At 44.0% G+C, this 22,096-nt stretch overlaps 1 protein-coding gene across 1 annotated transcript in view; it reads right to left on the reverse strand.

Annotated features, from left to right (window-relative positions):
• Positions 1-22,096, reverse strand: part of LOC311238852 (ankyrin repeat and IBR domain-containing protein 1-like) — a gene marked incomplete at both ends in the record, with an annotated part of 59,463 nt that overhangs the window by 14,846 nt on the left and 22,521 nt on the right. Inside the window, 5 exon segments of the mRNA XM_084327052.1 lie at positions 632-698; positions 1,822-1,908; positions 12,989-13,123; positions 16,280-16,410; positions 21,884-21,972. Coding sequence (XP_084183178.1) covers positions 632-698; positions 1,822-1,908; positions 12,989-13,123; positions 16,280-16,410; positions 21,884-21,972 — 509 coding nt within the window.

A 22,096-nucleotide genomic window follows, 5' to 3' on the forward strand; every position in this document is an offset into this window, starting at 1 on the left:
AACTAACTGTCAAACAGGAAGTAAACTAACTGTCAAACAGGAAGTAAACTAACTGTCAAACAGGAAGTAAACTAACTGTCAAACAGGAAGTAAACTAACCGGGTGTCTGGATACGTGCCCTCACCTGGAACCACACGCACAACTAACTGTCAAACAGGAAGTAAACTAACTGTCAAACAGGAAGTAAACTAACCGCTGCCACCTATACTCATATTATTTAATTTCCTACTTAGATAGATAGATACTTTATTGATCCCCTTGGGGAAATTCAGTTATCCAATAGCTCTCATGGTTGACATACATTAAGACATAAATGGACACACAATAAAAGAGTCAAACAAATAAAACACTGGTGGGCAAACAATAAAAAAAAACTGTACTTAAGTTAAAAAGTTTAAACATTTTAAATGTTTAAAAGGAAACAAATGTAATAGATCAATAAATTAAGGTAATTGCACACGATTTCTATCTTTTAGTCGCTTTTATAAAGAGACTCAGAAATCACAGAGCAGGAGGGAGAGCAGGAGAGAGAGAGAGAGAGAGAGAGAGAGTGAGAGCGAGAGAGCGAGAGAGAGCAGGAGAGAGAGAGCAGGGAGAGAGAGAGCAGGGAGAGAGAGAGAGAGAGACTCACGGCAGATGAAGGCTCTACTCAGCTGTTCCATCTTCTCTTTGGCGGTTTTTAGCAGCTTCTGCTCCAGCTAATGTGATAAACATGGAGAGAGAGAGAGAGGAAACAAATCTTCTTCTTATTACGAGCAGATTGATCAACCGCATGCCCGCCCGGTTCCAACACAATTATTTGGTCTGCAGGCAATTCCACACTGAACCTCCGGAGCGTATATAGAAGTCCTGAGCAGTATGCATTTGTCAAAGTCAAAGTTATGTTTACTGTCATTTTTCCACTGACATGGCAGCACGAGACACAGCACTCAGGTCTCAGCTACAGCCACTTGACACTAGATATACACTAAACAAATAAATACTGATCCTCATGACAAGACATACAAACTTATTCAATAAAAAAATCCAGTAAAAACTAAGCATTCGATAAAAAACAGTGAATTGATTCAATAGCAAACTAATCCATTTCAATAAAAACCTATAGTCTAATTCAGTAAAAAAACTGATTTAATTCAATAAGACTAATGTGATTCACTGATTAAAAGATTAAAAGAGATGGGTGCCGTAAGGTGGTGCTACAGTGCAGTGTGCAGAGGCATGGCAGTGATGCGCTGCGGTGAACTGTTCAGTCGTCTCACAGCATCCGGGAAGAAGCTATTGTGTGTGCATTTGTGTGTGTGTGTGTGCAGGGGCGTAGCTGGGGGGGGGGGGGGGTAGCTTAGGATGATTCCAAGGGCCCAGCACTGGGGGGGGGGCCCAAAAAAATGTTTTTTTTTTTTTTTTACTAGACATCACTCAGGTGTATTATTGATGCTCTCATTGATACTATGTTTGTTTCTGAAGTGTGTGTGTGTGTGTGTGTGTGTGTGTGTGTGTGTGTGTGTGTGTGTGTGTGTGTGTGTGTGTGTGATATATATAGAGAGAGGGGGGGCTTTGGTAGAGTATTGCATTGGTCCATTCATTGAAGATGAACGCAATGCGACATCCTTTACTAGGCTCACCCACCAACAGTGCAGGTGCTGAACTGCTGATCCGAATGTATAGGTAAAAACCATATTATGCGTTTTCATCAATAAAAAAATGGCCAAAAAAAATTCCGCTTGCGCGTGCTCGCATTCACTGGGGGCCTACAAATACATTATTTCATGGGGCCCAGAATCTGGAGCTACACCCCTGTGTGTGTGTGTGTGTGTGTGTTACCTTGTAGCTGTGTTCGTGGTTCTTGAAGCGGGTGTAGTAGTGCATGAAGCGGTCCAGCTCCTGAAAACTCTTGTGCTTCTTTTCAGCCTGTGTAACAAACAAAGACAAAAACAAACACCTCACTAAAAACACTTTGTCGGTTCTCCCTTTTTTTTTTTTTTTTTTTTACCCAGGGTAGGTTCGCTGAGCACGGATGCTCTTTTTCAGCCAAGCCCTGCTTCACATTCACACAGTTCCATCCACACCTGGGAGCTGCCCAGTACAACCACAGTCTTGACACCTGTTGGCCACTGAGCAACTCCACTGGAGCGGTTGGGGGTTAAGTGCCTTGCTCAAGGGCACTTCAGCGGTCGGTGTTAAGGGGATAGGAGAGAGTTATTCATTCACTTCCTGCAGCCCAGATTTTTCCTGCCGGTCCGGGCGGATCGAACCGGCGACCTTCCGGTCACAAACCCGCTTCTCTAACCTTTAGGCCACCGCTTCCCCTTTAATATGTCACCAGTCTGTATATTATAGCCACGTGTTCTGGATGTGTATAGAGTGTATATTCTCAGGGTATATATCAGGGGTGGCAAAACTCATTTTCACAGAGGGCCACGTCAGCATTATGGTTGCCCTCAAAGGGCCAAAGACAGTATAAATGTAATGTAAAATAAATGTAACTACTCCTAAACTCTCGGGCATCTGTAATATATCGATTCCACTCACGGCAACAACATTACTGCTAAACGATGTATCTTTATTACCAACAACCATACAACGGAAAAGGATTATCCTGGCAGGCATTACAGCAGCTAAAAAGCTTGTTGCCATGAGATAGAAAGAGCCTGAGAATCTCAAGGTAATCAATTGGTCCTTGACATTCCTGGACGTTATATCAACTCCTCACTCAACTCGGGGATGGTCCCCTCCTCCCTAAAACAAGCCAGAGTCACGCCGCTCATAAAAAAACCAACCCTGAACCCTACCGTCATAGGCAACTACCGTCCTGTCTCTCTTCTCTCCTTCCTTTCTAAAACACTTGAACGTGCTGTATCCAACCAACTTACTGCTTATCTCTTACAGAATGACCTCCTAGACCCTAATCAGTCAGGCTTCAGGACTGGTCACTCCACAGAGACAGCCCTCATTGCGGTCACAGAGGCACTTCACTTAGCAAAAGCGAAAGGCCTCTCCTCTGTCCTGATTCTCCTAGATCTATCTGCAGCCTTCGACACAGTCAACCACCAGATCCTCCTTGCGGCCCTCGCAGGAATGGGAGTGGCTGGCTCTGCGCTGACATGGCTGTCATCATACCTCAATGACCGCTCCTACCAAGTGTCATGGAGAGGGACCCTGTCGGCCACCCGCCCCCTGCGGACGGGTGTCCCCCAGGGCTCGGTTTTAGGACCCCTTCTCTTCTCCCTCTACACTAAATCACTGGGTAACATTATCACGTCTCATGGCTTCTCCTACCATTGTTATGCCGACGATACTCAACTCTTCCTCTCCTTCCCTCCCTCAGATATCCACGTCTCTGAGCGGATCTCGGCCTGTCTGTCCGACATCTCCGCCTGGATGACGTCCAACCACCTCAAACTGAACCTAAGCAAAACAGAATTGCTCCACCTGCCGGCCAAATCCTCCCCCCTAACCGACCTTTCAATCACAGTCGAGAATGCAGCTGTGACTGCGTCCCCGACCGCCAAGAACCTTGGTGTTGTCCTCGACGACCAGTTGAACTTCTCTGCTCACATCGCAGCGACGACCAGAACCTGCCGATTCCTCCTGAGCAACGTCAGAAGGATCCGCCCCTTCCTGACAAAAGAAGCCACCCAACTCCTCGTCCAATCAACAGTCATCTCCCGCCTCGACTACTGCAATGCACTGCTCGCTGGCCTCCCGGCCACTGCCACTAAGCCTCTTCAACTCATTCAGAACGCAGCGGCCCGCCTGATCTCAAACCTACCGAAGTCGGCCCATGTCACCCCACTTCTTAGGGACCTGCACTGGCTCCCCATTGCTGCACGAATCCGCTTCAAGACCCTCGACCTAGCATACCGTGCGGCAAAGGGAACCGCTCCCGCCTACCTCCGGTCAATGGTCTCTAACTACACACCCTCAAGACCCCTACGCTCTGCATCTTCTGGCCGCCTCAGACCTACTCCTATCCAAGCTCCGGGAGGGTCATCAAAGAGAAGTCGCCTATTCTCAGTCCTTGCCCCACAATGGTGGAATGAACTACCCACCCCAGTTAGGACAGCCGAATCACGTCCAATCTTTCGCCGTCGACTAAAGACGCACTTCTTCAACTATTATCTGAATAAAAAAAAAAAAAAAAAAAAAACTAACCGTACTGTCATGCACTTGTCCTAATAAACTAACCTACACTGTAGCACTCAACACTTTGATGAACATTGTTGCTCAGCTGATAGAGTTGTGCCCTTCCTGATGGCTTGTCGTACAGAACTTGTAAGTCGCTTTGGATAAAAGCGTGAGCTAAATGACTAAATGTAAATGTAAATGTAAATGTTATATATCTGGAGATATCCACTGCCAGGATAACATTGATTTCCTAAAATCAATGTTCATTCCGATCCCAAAGACCGGAAGAGCCACAGAATGCAACAATTACAGGACTATCAGTTTGATATCTCATGCATCAAAAGTACTCCTGAAAATCATCAAGAACAGAATAGAACCCATAATTGAACATCAGCTCTCGGATAGCCAAATGGGTTTTCGCAAAGGAAAAGGAACAAGAGATGCAATCTGCCAACTCAGAATCATTGGTGAAAAATCGATAGACCAACAGAAGAAGCTGTATATTTGCTTCATCGATTTCACGAAGGCCTTCGACAGAGTTGAACATACAACATTGATGAGAACAATGGAAGAATTCAAAATACCAGTTTCTGACCGAAGAATAATTGCCAACTTATACTGGAGGCAGAAGGCTAATGTTAGAATAGGAAAGGAGAAATCAAGAGACTTCCCGGTGGAGAAGGGTGTAAGACAAGGATGCATCTTGTCCCCTGTACTCTTTAATATGTACAGTGAATCACTGATGAAAAAAGGTCTGAGAGGAGGGAAAGGAGTAAAACTTGGCGAAGAGAACATCACCAATATAAGATACGCGGATGACACTGCTATAGTCTGTAACTGTCAAGAAGATCTACAGGACATGATGAATAAGCTGAATGTCGAATGCAAAAACTATGGAATGTCACTAAACACAAAGAAAACTAAAGTAATGATCATTGAAAAAACACCAGGAACTGTTTGTAAAATACAGGTGGATGGAGAAAAACTTGAACAAGTGAAGGAGTACATGTACCTTGGAAGCTGGATCAGTGAAGGTGGAAGAGCTAACATGGACATTAAGAGAAGAACCGGAATTGCAAAGGGCGCATTCTGGAACCATAAAGAATTATTGAGAAGAAACATAAGTTGGAAAACGAAGACCAGGATTTTGGAAACGTATGTTATGTCAGTCTTTTCATACGGAGCAGAAGCATGGACGCTGAATGAAGAGGCAAAGAGGATGATAGACTCTTTTGAAATGTGGACACTGAGGAAGATGCTGAAGATAACATGGAAGGATAAGATCAAGAATGAGGAGGTACTGAGAAGAGCGGATATGCAAGGAGGACAGCTGCTGGAGAGGTTGAAAAAGAGAAAGATGGAGTTGTGCGGGCATGTTCTGAGAGGATCCAGCGGGGAGATGTTCAAGAAGGTGGTGATGGGGAAGGTGGATGGAAAGAGAGGAAGTGGAAGACCAAGAAGAGGCTGGGTAGACGATGTCTGTGATTGGAGTGGAGTGAGAGGCGGAGTCACGGAGTTGGAGAGAAGAAGTGGGGACAGAATGGGTTGGAGAGTGATAGGCAACCTTCGGAACGAAGAAGCCACCTAATGAGGATGGTTGGGGTGGGACTGCTGCAGCCGAGTTGGTCAAGAAGTCCATTTGGTGACGGAATGGGGGTGGGGAGTCCAGCGGTCTAGGGAGGGGGGGGGGGGAGGAATGTCTGTCTAATGTCTTTGTGTTGTCTTTATTATTTTGAATTGGTATTTTTACTTTTTAATTTTTAATTTTGTATTTTTTGTCTAGGTCTATATATAACACATATTTCTTATTGTTGTATCATTATTATTATTATTATTATTATTATTATTATTATTATTATTATTATTATTATTATTATTATTATTATTATTATTGGTGTGTTATTATTGATATTGTTGATGTTGTGTTTTGTTGAAGTTTAAAATAAAAAAAAAGATAGTTAAATAACAGTTTCTGTATTCATTACTTCTATTCTATTACATCAAGTTACAAATATTACATATTGTGATAGGAAAATCTTTATTTTTGTATTTGCCCTTTAACCCTGCTCAGAAAATATCTACAATGCACTTCTGTGGAAATCGCCTACGCTTTTTCCTGTTCTATATTTCTTCGTAAAGATGCAAGGAGACACACAGGTGTGACTTTCAGTCCCCCACACATCCTGCTACACGTCAAACACGTATATCATACTGTGATGCGACGATAAAACTTCCCGTTGCCAGGGCAATACAGGAAGCTTGTTTCCTGTTAGAAATTGTAGGTTTGCATTTTTTAGTCCAGTCATAGCCATGTATGAATTCCCCTATTAACAGCAGCTTCTTAGAAATGTCTGGTTTTGGGCAGAAGTTTGCGTCCCTGCAGCTTCTGATTCAATTTGGCGAGATGCTCGTTATGTAACACAACATAGCAAAGTCACACAGCCAGTTTGGACAGTTCAGACAATAATTATTCAGCCACAATGAAGCTGCTGTCACTGCTGCATGGTTTTTGGCTGTAGCTCCTGTGAACATACTCTGCTGCGATTGCAGTCTGCCTTTTAATTCTTGGACAATTTGTTGTTTTTCTTGGAGGCTAAATCTGGCATGTGTTTGGTGTTTGGTGTCAAAATACAGACATAGATTGTACTCTTTGACGACAGTATAGAGTATACCTCTACAGTCATCTCCTCAGAGTGCGTGTATATTATACTGTGTATATATATAGTGTTTATTCTCAGTGTATAGAGTGTGTACCTCTACAGTCATCTAAGGTGCTTTTCCACTGCATGGTACCTACTCTACTCTACCCTACTCTACTCTACTCGCTTTAGGTACCTGGTACTTCGTTCCTTTTCCACTGCAGGTACTAAAATAAAGTACTCAGTTTGTCTCCGTGTGGGGAGGCGGGGCTGCTGGTGTACAGCTGAGAGCTCCATAGCTCTGTGAGAGCTCCAGCATAGCTATGTCCGTGAGCTAGGCGCAAGCCAGAGTAAAACACAGTTTTCAATCAATCAATCAATAACATTAACGAGACTCTCGTTGTGTCTATTCTGCTAACGCTAATGTTACCTCTCATTGTGTCTATTCTACAAGCGTTAACGTTAGCTAGACTGTCTATGCTAACGTTAACGTTAGCATTAGGCTAACAAGCTGTAACGTTACCAGTCGCGTCTATTTGCTAACGTTAGCATTAGGTAGTGACATCTCCTTAGCAAATTACCTCAATACCTTCTATGCGAGGTTTGATGCTGGTAATAACAACACCAGCCCACAAGCCACGGCAATGGGGGGGGGGGGGGGGGGGGGGGTCTGCTGCTGATGGAGACTCAGTGTTCAGGGTAACAGAGCATGAGGTGAGGCGGACCTTTAAAAAAGTTAATATCAGGAAGGCAGCAGGACCGGACGGCATCCCCGGCCGCGTCCTAAAAGTCTGTGCCGACCAACTGGCCCCGGTATTCACTGACATATTTAACCTGTCCTTAGAACAGGCTGTCATCCCCACCTGCCTGAAGAAGTCCACTATTATCCCTGTACCCAAAAGAATTGCCTCAACGACTACCGCCCTGTAGCTCTCACCTCCATAGCCATGAAGTGCTTTGAGAAGCTAGTAAAGGGCTACATCTGCTCCTCCCTCCCCATCAACATGGACCCCCTGCAATTTGCATACCGCCCCAACAGGTCCACGGAGGACGCCATAGCCCATGTGCTGCACACAGCAGCATCACACCTGGACAAGAGGAAGGGGAACTATGTGAGAATGCTATTCATCGACTACAGCTCGGCATTCAATACCATAGTCCCCTCCATACTCATAGCCAAGCTCAGGGACCTGGGCTTGAACTATGACCTCTGCCAGTGGGTCTTGGACTTCCTGACGGGCAGACCCCAGGTGGTGAGAGCAGGCAACTGCACCTCCTCATCCATCACCCTCAACATAGGGGCCCCCCAGGGCTGTGTTCTGAGTCCCCTCCTCTACTCCCTGTACACACACACAACTGTGTGGCTCAGCGGAGTAGCAACACAATCATCAAATTTGCTGACGACACAGTGGTGGTGGGCCTGATCTCTGCCAACGACGAGAGGGCCTACCTGGAAGAGGTCAAGGTCCTGGCGGGATGGTGCCAGGAAAACAGCCTCTCCCTGAACGTCAGCAAAACAAAGGAGATGATTGTGGACTTCAGGAGGTCGGGGGTCAAGGACTACAGCCCCCTCAGCATCGACGGGGCACCGGTTGAGAGAGTCAACAGCTTTAAGTACCTCGGAGCCTACATATCCGAGGACTTGACATGGACCACACACATTGACAGTGTTGTGAAGAAGGCACGACAACGCCTCTACTTCCTCAGGCGCCTAAGGAAGTTCCAAGTCAGTCAGAAGATCCTTAAGAACTTCTACTCATGTACAATAGAGAGCATCCTGACTGGCAACATCACCTCCTGGTTTGGGAATAGCACTGCACAAGACCGAAGCAGACTACAAAGAGTGACACGTTCAGCCGAACGCACAATTGGAGGGGGGCTCCCCACCCTCCAGAACATTTACAACAAGCGGTGCAAGGGCAAGGCTAAGAGAATCAATAAAGACTCCAGTCACCCGAACAACTGCCTCTTTGAACTGCTGCGGTCAGGCAAGCGATACCGGAGTCTTAAGGCGAGCACAGAAAGACTCAGAAGAAGCTTCTATCCCCAGGCCATCAGGCTGCTCAACGAACAATGAACACTACACAACAACAACCATCAAACGCACATAGCACACACATCCACACGCACACACTCACTTTAAACAAACACACTGTAGCACCCACTCCACACACTTTATAGCACACACTCACTTTAAACAAACACACTGTAGCACCCACTCCCCACACTTTATATTTATTGATGAAGGATTGCACTACAACTCGTACACCTTACTGTAAATTGTACCTAAATTGTACCTCATCCCATTTCTGCTTTGCACTATATAGTATTGTACATTAGTACACTGCATAGTATTGTATATTATATGGTAACTCAGTTACGTCTATTCTGCATCGAACATTGTACATATGTCTATACTGAACACTGTGACCTCATTTTCTACTTCTAATTTACATGCTATACTATGTTATTTGATACTATCTTGTCTAGCACAGTCTCTGGAGCGTAACAGTAAGAAGCATTTTGTATGAAAGTATTCTGTACTTCTGTATGACAACTATTAAAGAAACTTGAAACTTGTAATAACCGGTTTAAAATGGATGGTGATTACCTCACGTTGTGTCTATTCTACTAGCATTAACGTTACTCATACAAACAATCAATAGCGAGTTATATTGATCACGCTATGTACGATAGCCATGCTAAAACGCTAGCACAACATTAGCACAACATAAGCTTAAGCCTTAACAAGTCAGCGATCTTTTTGCAAGACTAAACTCTCCGCTCGGTGGCAAATTGTGTTGATGTCGGTTTTGTTTAATCAATAAATGAGGCAGAATACACAGTGACTGTATCGTTTGTTTATTGAACTTGTGCCTGCTGCAACCATAATGAAATCCTATGCGAGACATTAAAGATGGCGGCTTTCTGTTTTCGTTCAGACCAGGTTCAGACTCTCCAACGAGTGACGCGTCTCTCTTCTGACCAATCAGTGGTCTGCAGTGTTTCATGTGACTTTTCTAGTACCAGTTCTACCCGCTTGGCACGCGCTTGGAACCACGACAGAGCAGGGACTAAAAAAGTACCCAAAAAGTACCGAAAAAGTACCTGGTACCAGGTACTTTGGTAATGGAAAACCGAAAATGCAGAGTAGAGTAGGTACCATGCAGTGGAAAAGCGCGATACTGTATATATATAGTGTTTCTTCTCAGTGTATAGAGTGTGTACCTCTACAGTCATCTCCTTATACTGTATATATAGTGTTTCTTCTCAGTGTATAGAGTGTGTACCTCTACAGTCATCTCCTTATACTGTATATATAGTGTTTATTCTCAGTGTATAGAGTGTGTACCTCTACAGTCAACTCCTTATACTGTATATCAGCGTTTCCGTTAGCCGGTAATTACCGGTATTTGACCGGCAAAATATGTTGAAGTCCGAATATTTAAATCTCTCCGGTCATAATGTCCGGTGAAAATAATTTCTCTAAGCACAATTTTATTATTTGAATTGTATTAAAATAGGCTAAAATTAAATAGCCTATGCGATGAACGAAACAATCATTACATTTGCTTCACTCTGATAAAGCGCGGATGGCGCCGCTCGGATGTGAATCTTTTTTTCTTTCTTTTTTTGAGCCTGCCTGGCCAGTGGCCACCATAACGACAAACAGGTATACGAGCGAGAGAGAGAGAGATGGCCAAACAAGCTAAGCTTAACAAATATTTCATGAAACCAAGCACAAGCAGGTCTAATAATAATGACAACGAAGATGAGTCTTCTGAACTTGAAGTCACAGAGACCGCTGATGCCGTGGTGAAAGAAAACAGAAACAGAAATGTCGAGCGTTCAGGCCCGAGTGGAAAGTTTAATTCTCCTGGCTGAGGTGCGACATTATATCCACATTTTCCAGTTCACTGATCCAGCCGGGGTTACCACAGTTCATTCTGGAACCTCAGATCCCCGCTGATCATGGAGTTCTACAGTATCGCGTTGGATCCATACACGTATCGATTTTTTCGAATGGTGATCAGGAATTGGAATATACCAGTTGGATACCATCTGATGTCAGGTAAGGACTCTATGTTATCAGTGTTAGGATAATCAGAGTAAGTTTGATGAAGTTATAAGCTGTTTTGTGAAATGTCTTCTTTCGGTTTCACTGTAAAAGTCTGTGAGGAAATCAACAGAGCGATTATCCGTGCGCGGCCCGAATGTGCTTGCGTGCACGTATAATATTCATCATCTAGCGTTTATTTGAAAACGATTCATAAAAAGGCCGACGAATATCAACGTTGTGGAATATTCCACTAAAAGACGATTTTCATAGAATGCTCCAGAATGAGCTGTTTTTTATCTGAAAACGGGGGCTTTTCTAAATGCTCTGAAACAGACACATAGCCATAATTTAAAACATAGATTAGGCGATATTAACGTTAACATTGGCGCCGATGGTGGCATTCAGCCGGTAAAAAGGAAAACCAGGCTGACCGGAATTTCTCGAATATGTCCGGGGATAGAAATCTTGCAGGACACCCAGACCGGCACGAATATGTTCTAACGGAAACGCTGCTGTATATATAGTGTTTATTCTCAGTGTATAGAGTATACCTGTAACTGAGGGGTACAATTCCCTGACTGTATTGATAAGTATGGTATCATTAAACCACTACCGTCTTATGTACATTACTACTGGCCATACAGTACACAGGTATCTTATGATGAACACTTCCCACAATGACTCGGTTCCACACAAAACTGGATTTAAGTATTTATTAGCAGCAAGGATAGTACATAATATACTTTACTTTGGATGCGCTTATAAGGCAAAGGAATGTGCGTAGGCAAATCAATAACGTATGTCAATTCTCATATTACGCAGGAGATAATAATACAACCTGAATCTTAGGAATTATATCTATGGTACTCTGGTAATATAGCGGGAGATACTGGTAGGGTCCCTCCGGTCGTAAGCCAGCAAGGGGAGAGGATTTGTCGGTAGTAGAGTCTGGGTCAACGATGATAAAGAGACTCCAAGTACAGGAGACAGTGCAATAATCTCTTGATCCGCAGACGAATACAGCTGTTCTCCGTAGCATGCAGCTCCGCATGGAAGAAAGCTAGCCGGCCTCAGACTTCTGAGAGGCGGGCTCGACGTGGCTCCTCACAGGGTAAATCCCACACAATTGTGGGTGTCGGCGATTCTCCGCTCCATCAATTACAGGACCAAAAGCAAATATAATCCAGCCGAAAAGGCCTATGCAGTCGTCGGTAGGTTATCCAGTGTACATGATCCACACGGTCCTCGTCTAGGCCCCCTCGGGTGAAAGCGCCAGGGTAAGCAGCCCAGCCTGGATAAGCACTCTAGCTGGTACGAGGAAACGTTGGTGATGCTGGTCACTGTAGAACGGTAGCCGCACGATACACTATACACAAATAGACTATTACTGACTTAATAGAATCGGTCGAACTCTGCGGTACAGCGTTAAACTCTGATACTTCAGTTATTAATTCGCACGCGGTCTCAATGCTCTATTTGGGGCCAAACAGGCCATACTTCACCGCACGTTGTATCGTGGGTGAGGCTTCAACTTATTGGGTAACTCTACTTCTGTATTCACCTGCGCCGTATTTATACGTTAGGTGAACAAACTAGTACCAGCTTTATTCCTGTCTCATATCCTTGCGCAGAACCGTTCATGTCCAGGCAAGTCCCCGGCGGTGACTTTGAACCAGACCTTGGAGGTATGGCAATGGCGCCTGGTGGACCGCTGTCCAATAGGAGAATGAAATATTATGGTCTGTACTAGGCTAAAGGGATATTCCGTGTATATGTACAAGGAATATACAAGGGATATCAAACGATATACAAATATTATGCAATATATATCAATCAATAAATATATATATTCGGTTTAATCTGATCCTTCGTAACAATACCTCTACAGTAATCTCCTCAGAGTGTGTGTATATTCTACTGTTTTAGATCAAAATTATTTTACTAATTAATCTCACAATTTTCTGTAATTAATCTAGATTAATCTAGATAAGAAATCACATTTTTCTACTCAAGACCGAAGCTTGTAACAGATATTTACTTGAGTAAAATCATGGAATTAATGTAAAATCAACACAAAGAAAGTATATTTAGATTCAAATACTTTCAAAGTTAAAGCATTCATTTTGACAGCCCTAATATATATAGATATAGAGAGAGTGTGTACCTCTACAGTCATCTCCTTGGACTGCTCTTCGATCTGCTGGATGACCTCGTAGCGAGTGCAGCGGTAGTAGCCTCCTGTTGACGAACTGTGTTTCTTCCACTCCTCCAGACAGATCCAGCAGAAGTCATACTTACACTGAGAGAGAGAGAGAGAGAGAGAGAGAGAGAGAGAGAGAGAGAGAGGGAGAGGGAGAGGGAGAGGGAGAGGGAGAGGGAGAGAGAGAAAGAGAGAGAGAGGGAGAGGGAGAGGGAGAGAGGGAGAGAGAGAGATAGTGAAAGAGAGAGAGAGGGAAAAATACAAAAGAGAGACAAAGCAAGAGACACAGATGGAAAGAGACAGAAACAGAGAGAGAGAGAGCGAGAGAGAGAGAGAGAGAGAGAGAGAGAGCGAGAGAGAGAGTACGCAAGGGGATTGAGACTAATGTACCATAATAATCAAATCATTATGGACTGAGACCAATGCAGCATAATAATAATCTAATTACTGGAGAAAAAAAAATAACACGTTTGAATAAGTAATCCTAATATTCCTGAAATGAACAGGCCCACGAAACCGGCCCAGACCCACCCAGTGCAACTGACGCGTCGACGCAGACAGTAGTGGTGTGTGTGACTGTCGTGTGACTGTAGTAGCCATACATCACTTCCACCTGGGGAACGTTCCCTCCCCTCTGGTATGTCGTGTGCAAGGTGACCCCCCCCCCCCCCCCCCCCCCTCCCCCCCCCCCGCCCCCCGCAGAGGCAGCCCACACCTCAGAGGCAACAGCTCCAGGACAATTATAATCATAAGTCTTACCAGCAATTCTGTTGAAACAGCTCTATGTGGGGACGTCAAGGACAGGGTACTATTCTACGGTTAGGTGTGTAGCGGTCATCAAGACCGCTCTCTCAAAGAGCACCTTACGGGAGGCTGCAATTCTAAACTGGCCACCGTAAATGTCCAATGTATATATTTTCTCCCAACCACCCACCGACCTCCTAATGTACAGTCTCCTCCCCATCATATGTATATATTTTCTGTTAGGATCTCTGGGTAACAGTACTGTATATTTGCATATCGTATATGTCACAAATGTAACAGTACTATATACCTGTATGTCATGTATGTCCCTATATGTCATAAATGTCATGATGTCATGTATGTCGTGTATGTCATAAATGTCATTATGAATTGAAAATGGGGGACCCTGATGTAAACAAGACGAAAGTCTTTCTCTGGTCTGCATCCCCTTAACACACCCACCGCCAAAAACGGCTTACGACGGGTTTCAAGGTCATGCGAATTCCGCCATTCCACGGCGTACGACGTTATTGAGATCATATTTCATTTTTTCGCCATGGTATTCATAATTCCCTCACCCAGCCTCGGCTGAGACAGTGGGACTCAGCACAACTGTGCAACGCTTCAATACCGCCGCCTGGTGGATGATCGGGCGAGTTACAACTGGAAATGGATCTCTGGTGATCTCCGTGCATCTGGGAAATGCGTCCGGCAGTCATATATTGTTGCGGGACTCTAGACACACATCCGTGTATATGGATCGCTGCCATAAATCAATAATCGATATGATTTGGGCGTTTATTTCGCCATACAAACCGGAAATGGATCTAGTCGATCGCCGTCAAATAAGTGGGATCTTTTTCCTCCAGTCTCATCGGCGAACGGTAAGAGGACAGTAACGTTACTTTCAGCGTGATTGTTTATTATTATTAATGCAAACTGCTCTGATCAATATATCACCCCATACTACATAAAGCATTTACTGACGATCACGGAATTATAAATGACCACCCCCCCCCCCCCCGTTCATCCGCACATGATTAGTCATAACGTTTATGATCGTATTCAGTTGGATTTTTTAATATAGCGTGTATCACGAATAAACTGCAATTGATAATCTATATTATGCGTTTAGGCCTATAACTAGAGTTCTAGGAATTACTGCAGAAAACGATAAAAACATATTTATATTCTAGACGGTATTTTCGTATGAATCTATGAATGAAAAAGTATAACGTTCCTACATCCTGAACGATAGATAATCGATGTTGAATGGGCCATAGTAATGTCAATTTAGCAATACAATTAAAAAAGTTATAGCCCTGCAAAGAAGGTGAACATCTCCATAGGCTTAGAGTGGTATGAGAGGGGCAAACTGCATGGCAGTTAATGTGTTAACAATTGTGTGTATTGAGCCGTACTGTATTGTACCCATTCTGCAATCTGTTAAAGGAAAACTCCAACATTTTGGGAAATTAGCTTATTTAACATCTTCCCTGGAGTTAGACAAGAAGATACATACCTTTTTCGTCTCTCTGCATGCATTAGGCTTGGGGAACGCCCGCACTGTTAGCGTAGCTTAGCTTCATCACTGGAAGTGGGTCAGCCCTTAGCTACACTAACAGTGCGGGCGTTCCCTAAGCCTAATGCATGCAGAGAGACGAAAAAGGTATGCATCTTCTTGTCTAACTCCAGGGAAGATGTTAAATAAGCTAATTTCCCAAAATGTTGGAGTTTTCCTTTAAATAAAGTTTTCATTTATTCATGGTTAACCCTTTCACTGTCGCACTACCAAACGGTTAACCCTTTCACTGTGACAATACAGAAGGTTAACCCTTTCACTGCCACACGACAAAGGGTTAACCCTTTCACTACCACACTACAGAAGGTTAACCCTTTACTTTTTTTTTTTATCCACTTTTTCTCCCATTTTCTATATTTTCTCCCATCCCAATTTCGTATCATCCAATTCAACCCTCCCCTGTCACAAACGCTGTTTCTTGCCTCCCACAAGCCGGCTGCAATGTGGACTAAGTCATACATAGCACAAGTCCCCTCCGGTACTTGAGGTAACAGCAGTCGCATCTTTTCACCTGCGCAGCTCGATCTCTCAGTGGCGAGAAGTAACGCGTGGGAGGCTCACGCTGCCCCCGACACTTCCTGATTCTACTGCGCAGGCGCACCAACCGACCTGTAGGAGTCGCTGTCCACAACGCCCGATCCCCACCCATCAGTTTCCCACCCCCTAATACGGCCAATGTGTATTAGTACGGACGACCAGCTAAACTGAAAGCAAATGTGGAGCGCTGGGCTCGAACAGGCGAGCCCAGCGTCTCCAGATTTCGTGGCGAGCACCTTGCCCACTACGCCACGTAGCCGCCCATAGGTTAACCCTTTACTATCATCACACTACAGACGGTAGTAGTGGTAGTGTGGTAGTGAAAGGGTTCATGTGAGGGTAAGGAGTCAACGGTCCCCACAAGGAATGTAAACGTGTGTGTGTGTGTTTACCTTGGCACACTGCATGTGGTTGCAGCCTTCATTCTTCTGAATGGGTGACTTGCAGTTGGCACAGGGTTTGGAGTTCGTCAGCAGCCACAGGCAGTTAGCAGCATCCTCATAGGCCTCGCTCACACCTGCCACTGTGGAGCGCGTGCACACACACACACACACACACACATGCACACCTTTCCCGTTTACGATCTTGCATGCGGGACGAGGATTCTGAAAGTCGAACATTCTGATGACGATGGAAACCTATGGCGTTTTTAGAAAACATTCCCCAAAAGCTGGACCTGAAGTTGTCCTAAAACACCACAAAACATCACAATGGATTTCCCCCGATTTTTGGGGGTTCGTTCCATCAAAATGTTCACACTACTAGACGATAAGGATAAGGAATAAACAGAGTCGATGGTGTTTGTTCATAAACGACCAACATTAGGACAAAACACATAAATCATGCCTCAACCACCTTCCATTTTAGCTTGTAGCAGACAGAAATCATTATCTAATCAATTATTAAACTAATCACAATTAGTTTGCATTTATTTATATTCACAATAAACAATAAACCCGTATTGTATATGTTTAGTAAACAAAATTTAGCCTCAACAGGAACAAATGTTTGTCAATTTAGAAATCCGTTTTAGAACTTCTTGCTCGAAAAGTCTTTCACATCCCCACATACAATGAAACAGGGTACCAGCTTCATATTTACATTTAGTGCAGTCATTTGGAATATTGTGATTCAAATTATGTCATTTATTTAACAGGCATAATATAGGTCTTCAGCAGTCATTTATATATTGTAATAATTTACATCTATTATTTATAGTCTGGGTTTGGGCCGGAATGTTATGCTTTCTTTTTTAGCGGCTTTTTAACACCAGACCCAAATTAGCTTTGGCTTAACACTGTCTCACACATTTACTTTTATGTTCATTAATGTGTGCTGTCCCTGTTCAAAAGTTTAAACTGAAACTGAAGACAAGCTCCTCCCAGTCCTCTACAGAGATGCTGTAAGTCATGTCTCCATGGAGACAAGCTCCTCCCAGTCCTCTACAGAGATGCTGTAAGTCATGTCTCCATGGAGACAAGCTCCTCCCAGTCCTCTACAGAGATGCTGTAAGTCATGTCTCCATGGAGACAAGCTCCTCCCAGTCCTCTACAGAGATGCTGTAAGTCATGTCTCCATGGAGACGAGCTCCTCCCAGTCCTCTACAGAGATGCTGTAAGTCTGTCTCCATGGAGACAAGCTCCTCCCAGTCCTCTACAGAGATGCTGTAAGTCATGTCTCCATGGAGACAAGCTCCTCCCAGTCCTCTACAGAGATGCTGTAAGTCTGTCTCCATGGAGACAAGCTCCTCCCAGTCCTCTACAGAGATGCTGTAAGTCTGTCTCCATGGAGACAAGCTCCTCCCAGTCCTCTACAGAGATGCTGTAAGTCTGTCTCCATGGAGACAAGCTCCTCCCAGTCCTCTACAGAGATGCTGTAAGTCTGTCTCCATGGAAACAAGCTCCTCCCAGTCCTCTACAGAGATGCTGTAAGTCATGTCTCCATGGAGACAAACTCCTCCCAGTCCTCTACAGAGATGCTGTAAGTCTGTCTCCATGGAGACAAACTCTACAGAGATGTCCTGGGCCCTCATATATCAATGGTGCGTACGCACGACAGATATGTGCGTAACCCGTGCGTACGATCATTTCTAAGCAAAGTGTGGGACTTATCAATTTGAACGTGTGCTTGACTTTGTGCGTATATTTACGCACAGCTCTGACCGTGCGTACCTGGCCCCCAGGTGGTACTGTATGTGGTGTATGTATGTGGTGTATGTCATAAATGTCATGATGAATTGAAAATGGGGGACCCTGATGTAAACAAGACAAACGTCTTTCTCTGGTCTGCATCCCCTTAACAATTGTGTGTATTGAGCCGTACTGTATTGTACCCATTCTGCAATCTGTTAATAAAGTTTTCAATTAATCAATCAATCAATTCAAAACGTCTACTCTTGACAGCCAACCAGATCTCTTCTCTTCCCCATTTGGTCTTGTGAGTTTTGGAAAGCACCCGCTACTGTGTACAAAGGTTAATTACCTGCACTGCACGCACCAGTAGAGTTAGCAAACATCATTAACCCTTTCACTGCCACACGGTCAACCCTTTCACCGCGACAATACAGCATGTTAGCTCTTTCACTGCCACACTACAGAAGGTTAACCCTTTACTATCACAACCGTCTGTAGTGTGATAGTAAAGGGTTAACCTTCTGTAGTGTGGTAGTGAAAGGGTTAAGATGGCAGTACAATGAAAGGCCCACATCACTCACTTCCTGCCGGGACAGATGCTGCCGTCTAGACTCCACCCAGCCAGGGTGACACTGCCCTGTCAGCCAATACCCATCCAATAAACATACACAGCTGCACGATTCTTACGCAAATGTGAATCACGATATTTTTCTCCCTAAGAATTGAGATCACGATTCTCTCACACGATTCTTATTTTTTCAATGAAAATGTATTGCACTCTTTCTTAAACAGACAACATAACATAATATCAAAGTGCTTGACTTAAACTTAAAGGGGAACTATCTTATAAATGGCCTTTTTGAGTGTTTAGCATTGTTTCCTAGCTATGTGAACTTATATTAATATGATCTATGTCTCAAAATTCTCATATTGGCGCATTCTTCCAATTCTCCTCTCACAATATTCACCCTCACTGAACTGAGTCGTTTGAAAATGTGCCTATATGTGATGTCATATAGTCACTGCTGCATGTTAATGTTCAGCAGGCGGCGCAGCCACACAGTGGTTTAGGTGGCACCTGCAGCTGCGGCTGCAAAACAGCTCGAGATCTTGAGGTAGAAAAATGCTGTTTTTGAGGACTTGATTAGAAATACAAAACAATGAATAAAAAAATATATATATATTACAGAGGTGTTCCATAGACTCACAGGAATTGTGTAAAAGTGCCCAAATAGTGAAAGAAATAGTAAAATAGTTCCCCTTTAAACATAACATAATGAAAGTGCTTGACGGAAACAAAAGTCTCTTGTAACATACAAAATAACTCAAGTCAGAATCGTCATTAACACATTGAGTGCCACGGACGCGTTTTGTCGTTAGTTCATGCCGACCTTTGAGTGCCCCCGACGCTATATAGCGTTTGTTTGTCTTTTTTTTTTATTGGCGATTTGAATTCATATTTCATCAATCGAGCCTCACGCTAGTGTTGCAGACTCTCTCTGAGCTCAATTGGGAAGATACCGCCCCCTATCGTCTCTCCCCGTGTAACTGCACCCCATTACTTTACACTGACGAAGGGGGGGTGGCCAGTTTCCTCATTTTACTTTTCCCTCAAGCCAACTGAAGAATCCATTGTGCTCGCCGGCCCGGAAAACGCGTGGATTATGTATTTACAGTACCCAACACTGTAATCAATAAGCGTGATCGATATTTGGAATGGCGATCAGGAATTGGAATAATCTTTTTGGATAACATCTGATCTCAGGTAAGGAATTTATTTTACCAGTCTTAGGATAATCAGAGCTATTTTCACAGAGATATACGCGTTTGCCATATGCGTGTGTGTGTGTGTCTGTGTGTGCGCGATCAGGAAATGAGAGAATCGATATTTCAGCCCGCCTCTATAGCGTGCATAAGTACACATTTACTATCGATAATCTAGCGTTTATTTGACAACGTGTTTGTGTATTCCAGAATATTCCATTAAATGCCTTTTATCACGGAATCTATATATTTTCCTTGAAAACGAGGGCTTTTCAAAATGCTATAAAACGGAAATGAACCGATTAAAAAACAATCCGTTTCGACAATGTTGACTGCAAACAAGTCATTGATAAGCGACAGGCAGATTAGACGCATAGCCATAATTTAAAACAGAGATTATGCGTTCACAACGCTATCATTGAAGTGGGTGCTGGCATTTAACCATGCTTTCCCATGTTAATGGCCGGCACTGAAAGTGTTAATTAAAAAAGTTAAGTTAAAAAAAAATCAAATTATTTTTGTAAAAAAAAAAAAAAAAAAAAGAATAGTCATAATTTACAAATGAGATCGCATAGGTCTAACACCGGTTCCTGACAGGGAGCGAGCGAGCGAACTGGAGACGAAATCGCGCGCGACACTGTCCTGATATGAGGCGGCGCGTGTCCGAGTGTGTCTGTGTGTGTGTGTGTGTTACCTGGAAGCACACGTGGGGGGGGGGCAAAGCAGCCTGCGATTCTTGACCAATAAAAAGTGTTTAGGGGCGGGACTCGGCCGCGTAATCGCTCAACTAGAGACACAGCGAGCGAATATCTGAGGGGTGGACGACATCGCTGCTCAGTTCGCTGTCGCTCGCGGCAGGTCAGGATAGTCTGATTGAAACGAATACATTTTAATCATTTTCGCAATCACGCTCGCTCGCGTCGCTGCCCGTCAGGAAGGGGTGTAATGGTCTATGAATCGAGGTCGCGTTTCTTTTTCCGATTAATCGTGCAGCCCTACATTTACTATTCTGATTTACATCCATTCTCTAAACCCTTAACCGAACCATAACCATGAGATGCCTAACCTTAACCCAACTCTAACCCTAAACCTAACGCCCGTGTCCTTGTGAGGTCCGACCAACAGCCCCAGTAAGGATAGAGGGGTGAGAAGAACCCTTCCATTTGATCCCCATAAGGATAGGAAAACAAGGACACACACACACACACACACACACACTAGGGCTGTACCGAATAGTTAGAAGTTTCGAAGCTTCATTCATAATGTTGACAAACGAATTCTAAATAAACATTCAAATTTTCTTTTACACATTTAATTTTTTTGTGTCTATTCATTCTGTTTAAACCAATGGGGTTTTTCTTCACAGTTGCAGATAAAGATTAGGCTACACTAATATTATACTATTATACTATTATAGTATATGACTCGTCATGCGCTCAGCGCTCCATCAAGACGTCAGCATCTTTCGTACCAACCGTGCCCTTATTGGATTATTTATGTTGACGAAACTGATGAGTTATATTCATTAAAGAAAGTTTATTTAATTTTTAAAAAATTACTAATTTAATCAGATTAATCACTTTATTCAAATTGAGGATTTTGTTTGAGGAATATATATATATATTTATTTAACCATTTATTCAAAGCTTCATTCGAAAACTTAAATAGAAGCTTTGAATGTAAAAAAAATTTATTCGGGCGGCTGGGTGGCGCAGCGGACATTGCACTCGTCACCAACGCAAGAGACACTGGTCGTTGTAAACAGCGACTCCTACAGGTCGGTCAGGGCGCCTGCACAGCAAAGACAGGAACATGGCGGGGGCAGTGTGAGCCTCCTACACGTTACTCCTCGCTAAATGAGAGTCCGCGCTGGCAGGTGAAAAGATGTGACTGGCTGCCTCCACATGTATCGGAGGGGACATGTGATGCAAGGCTTCTATCCTCCCTACGACCGGCCAGTGGGGGGCACATGCGAGCAACGATCAGGCAGAAAAAGGGGGAGGAAAAAGTAGATTAATTTTTTTTTTATTATTATTACATTCGGTACAGCCCTACACACACACACACACACACACACACACCTGGAGCGAACACACTTACACTCCTCTGGCTTCATCTCGGTGACCTTCTGGAGCCAGCTCCTCCAGGTGTGACAGTCACATGGCTCGTGAGCCTCACCAAGGCACTCCCTGCAGGGGGACACAGTGTGAACACAGACACAAGCATGGTCCGTCTGCACGCAAGGTCATTCTCTGTGGCAACTAGGGCTGTCCCCGACTAAGGAATTTGTATAGTCGAATTGTAGTCGCCCAA

Source organism: Notolepis coatsorum (genome assembly GCF_963971535.1).
Source record: "Notolepis coatsorum genome assembly, chromosome: 13".
Taxonomy (NCBI): domain Eukaryota; kingdom Metazoa; phylum Chordata; class Actinopteri; order Aulopiformes; family Paralepididae; genus Notolepis; species Notolepis coatsorum.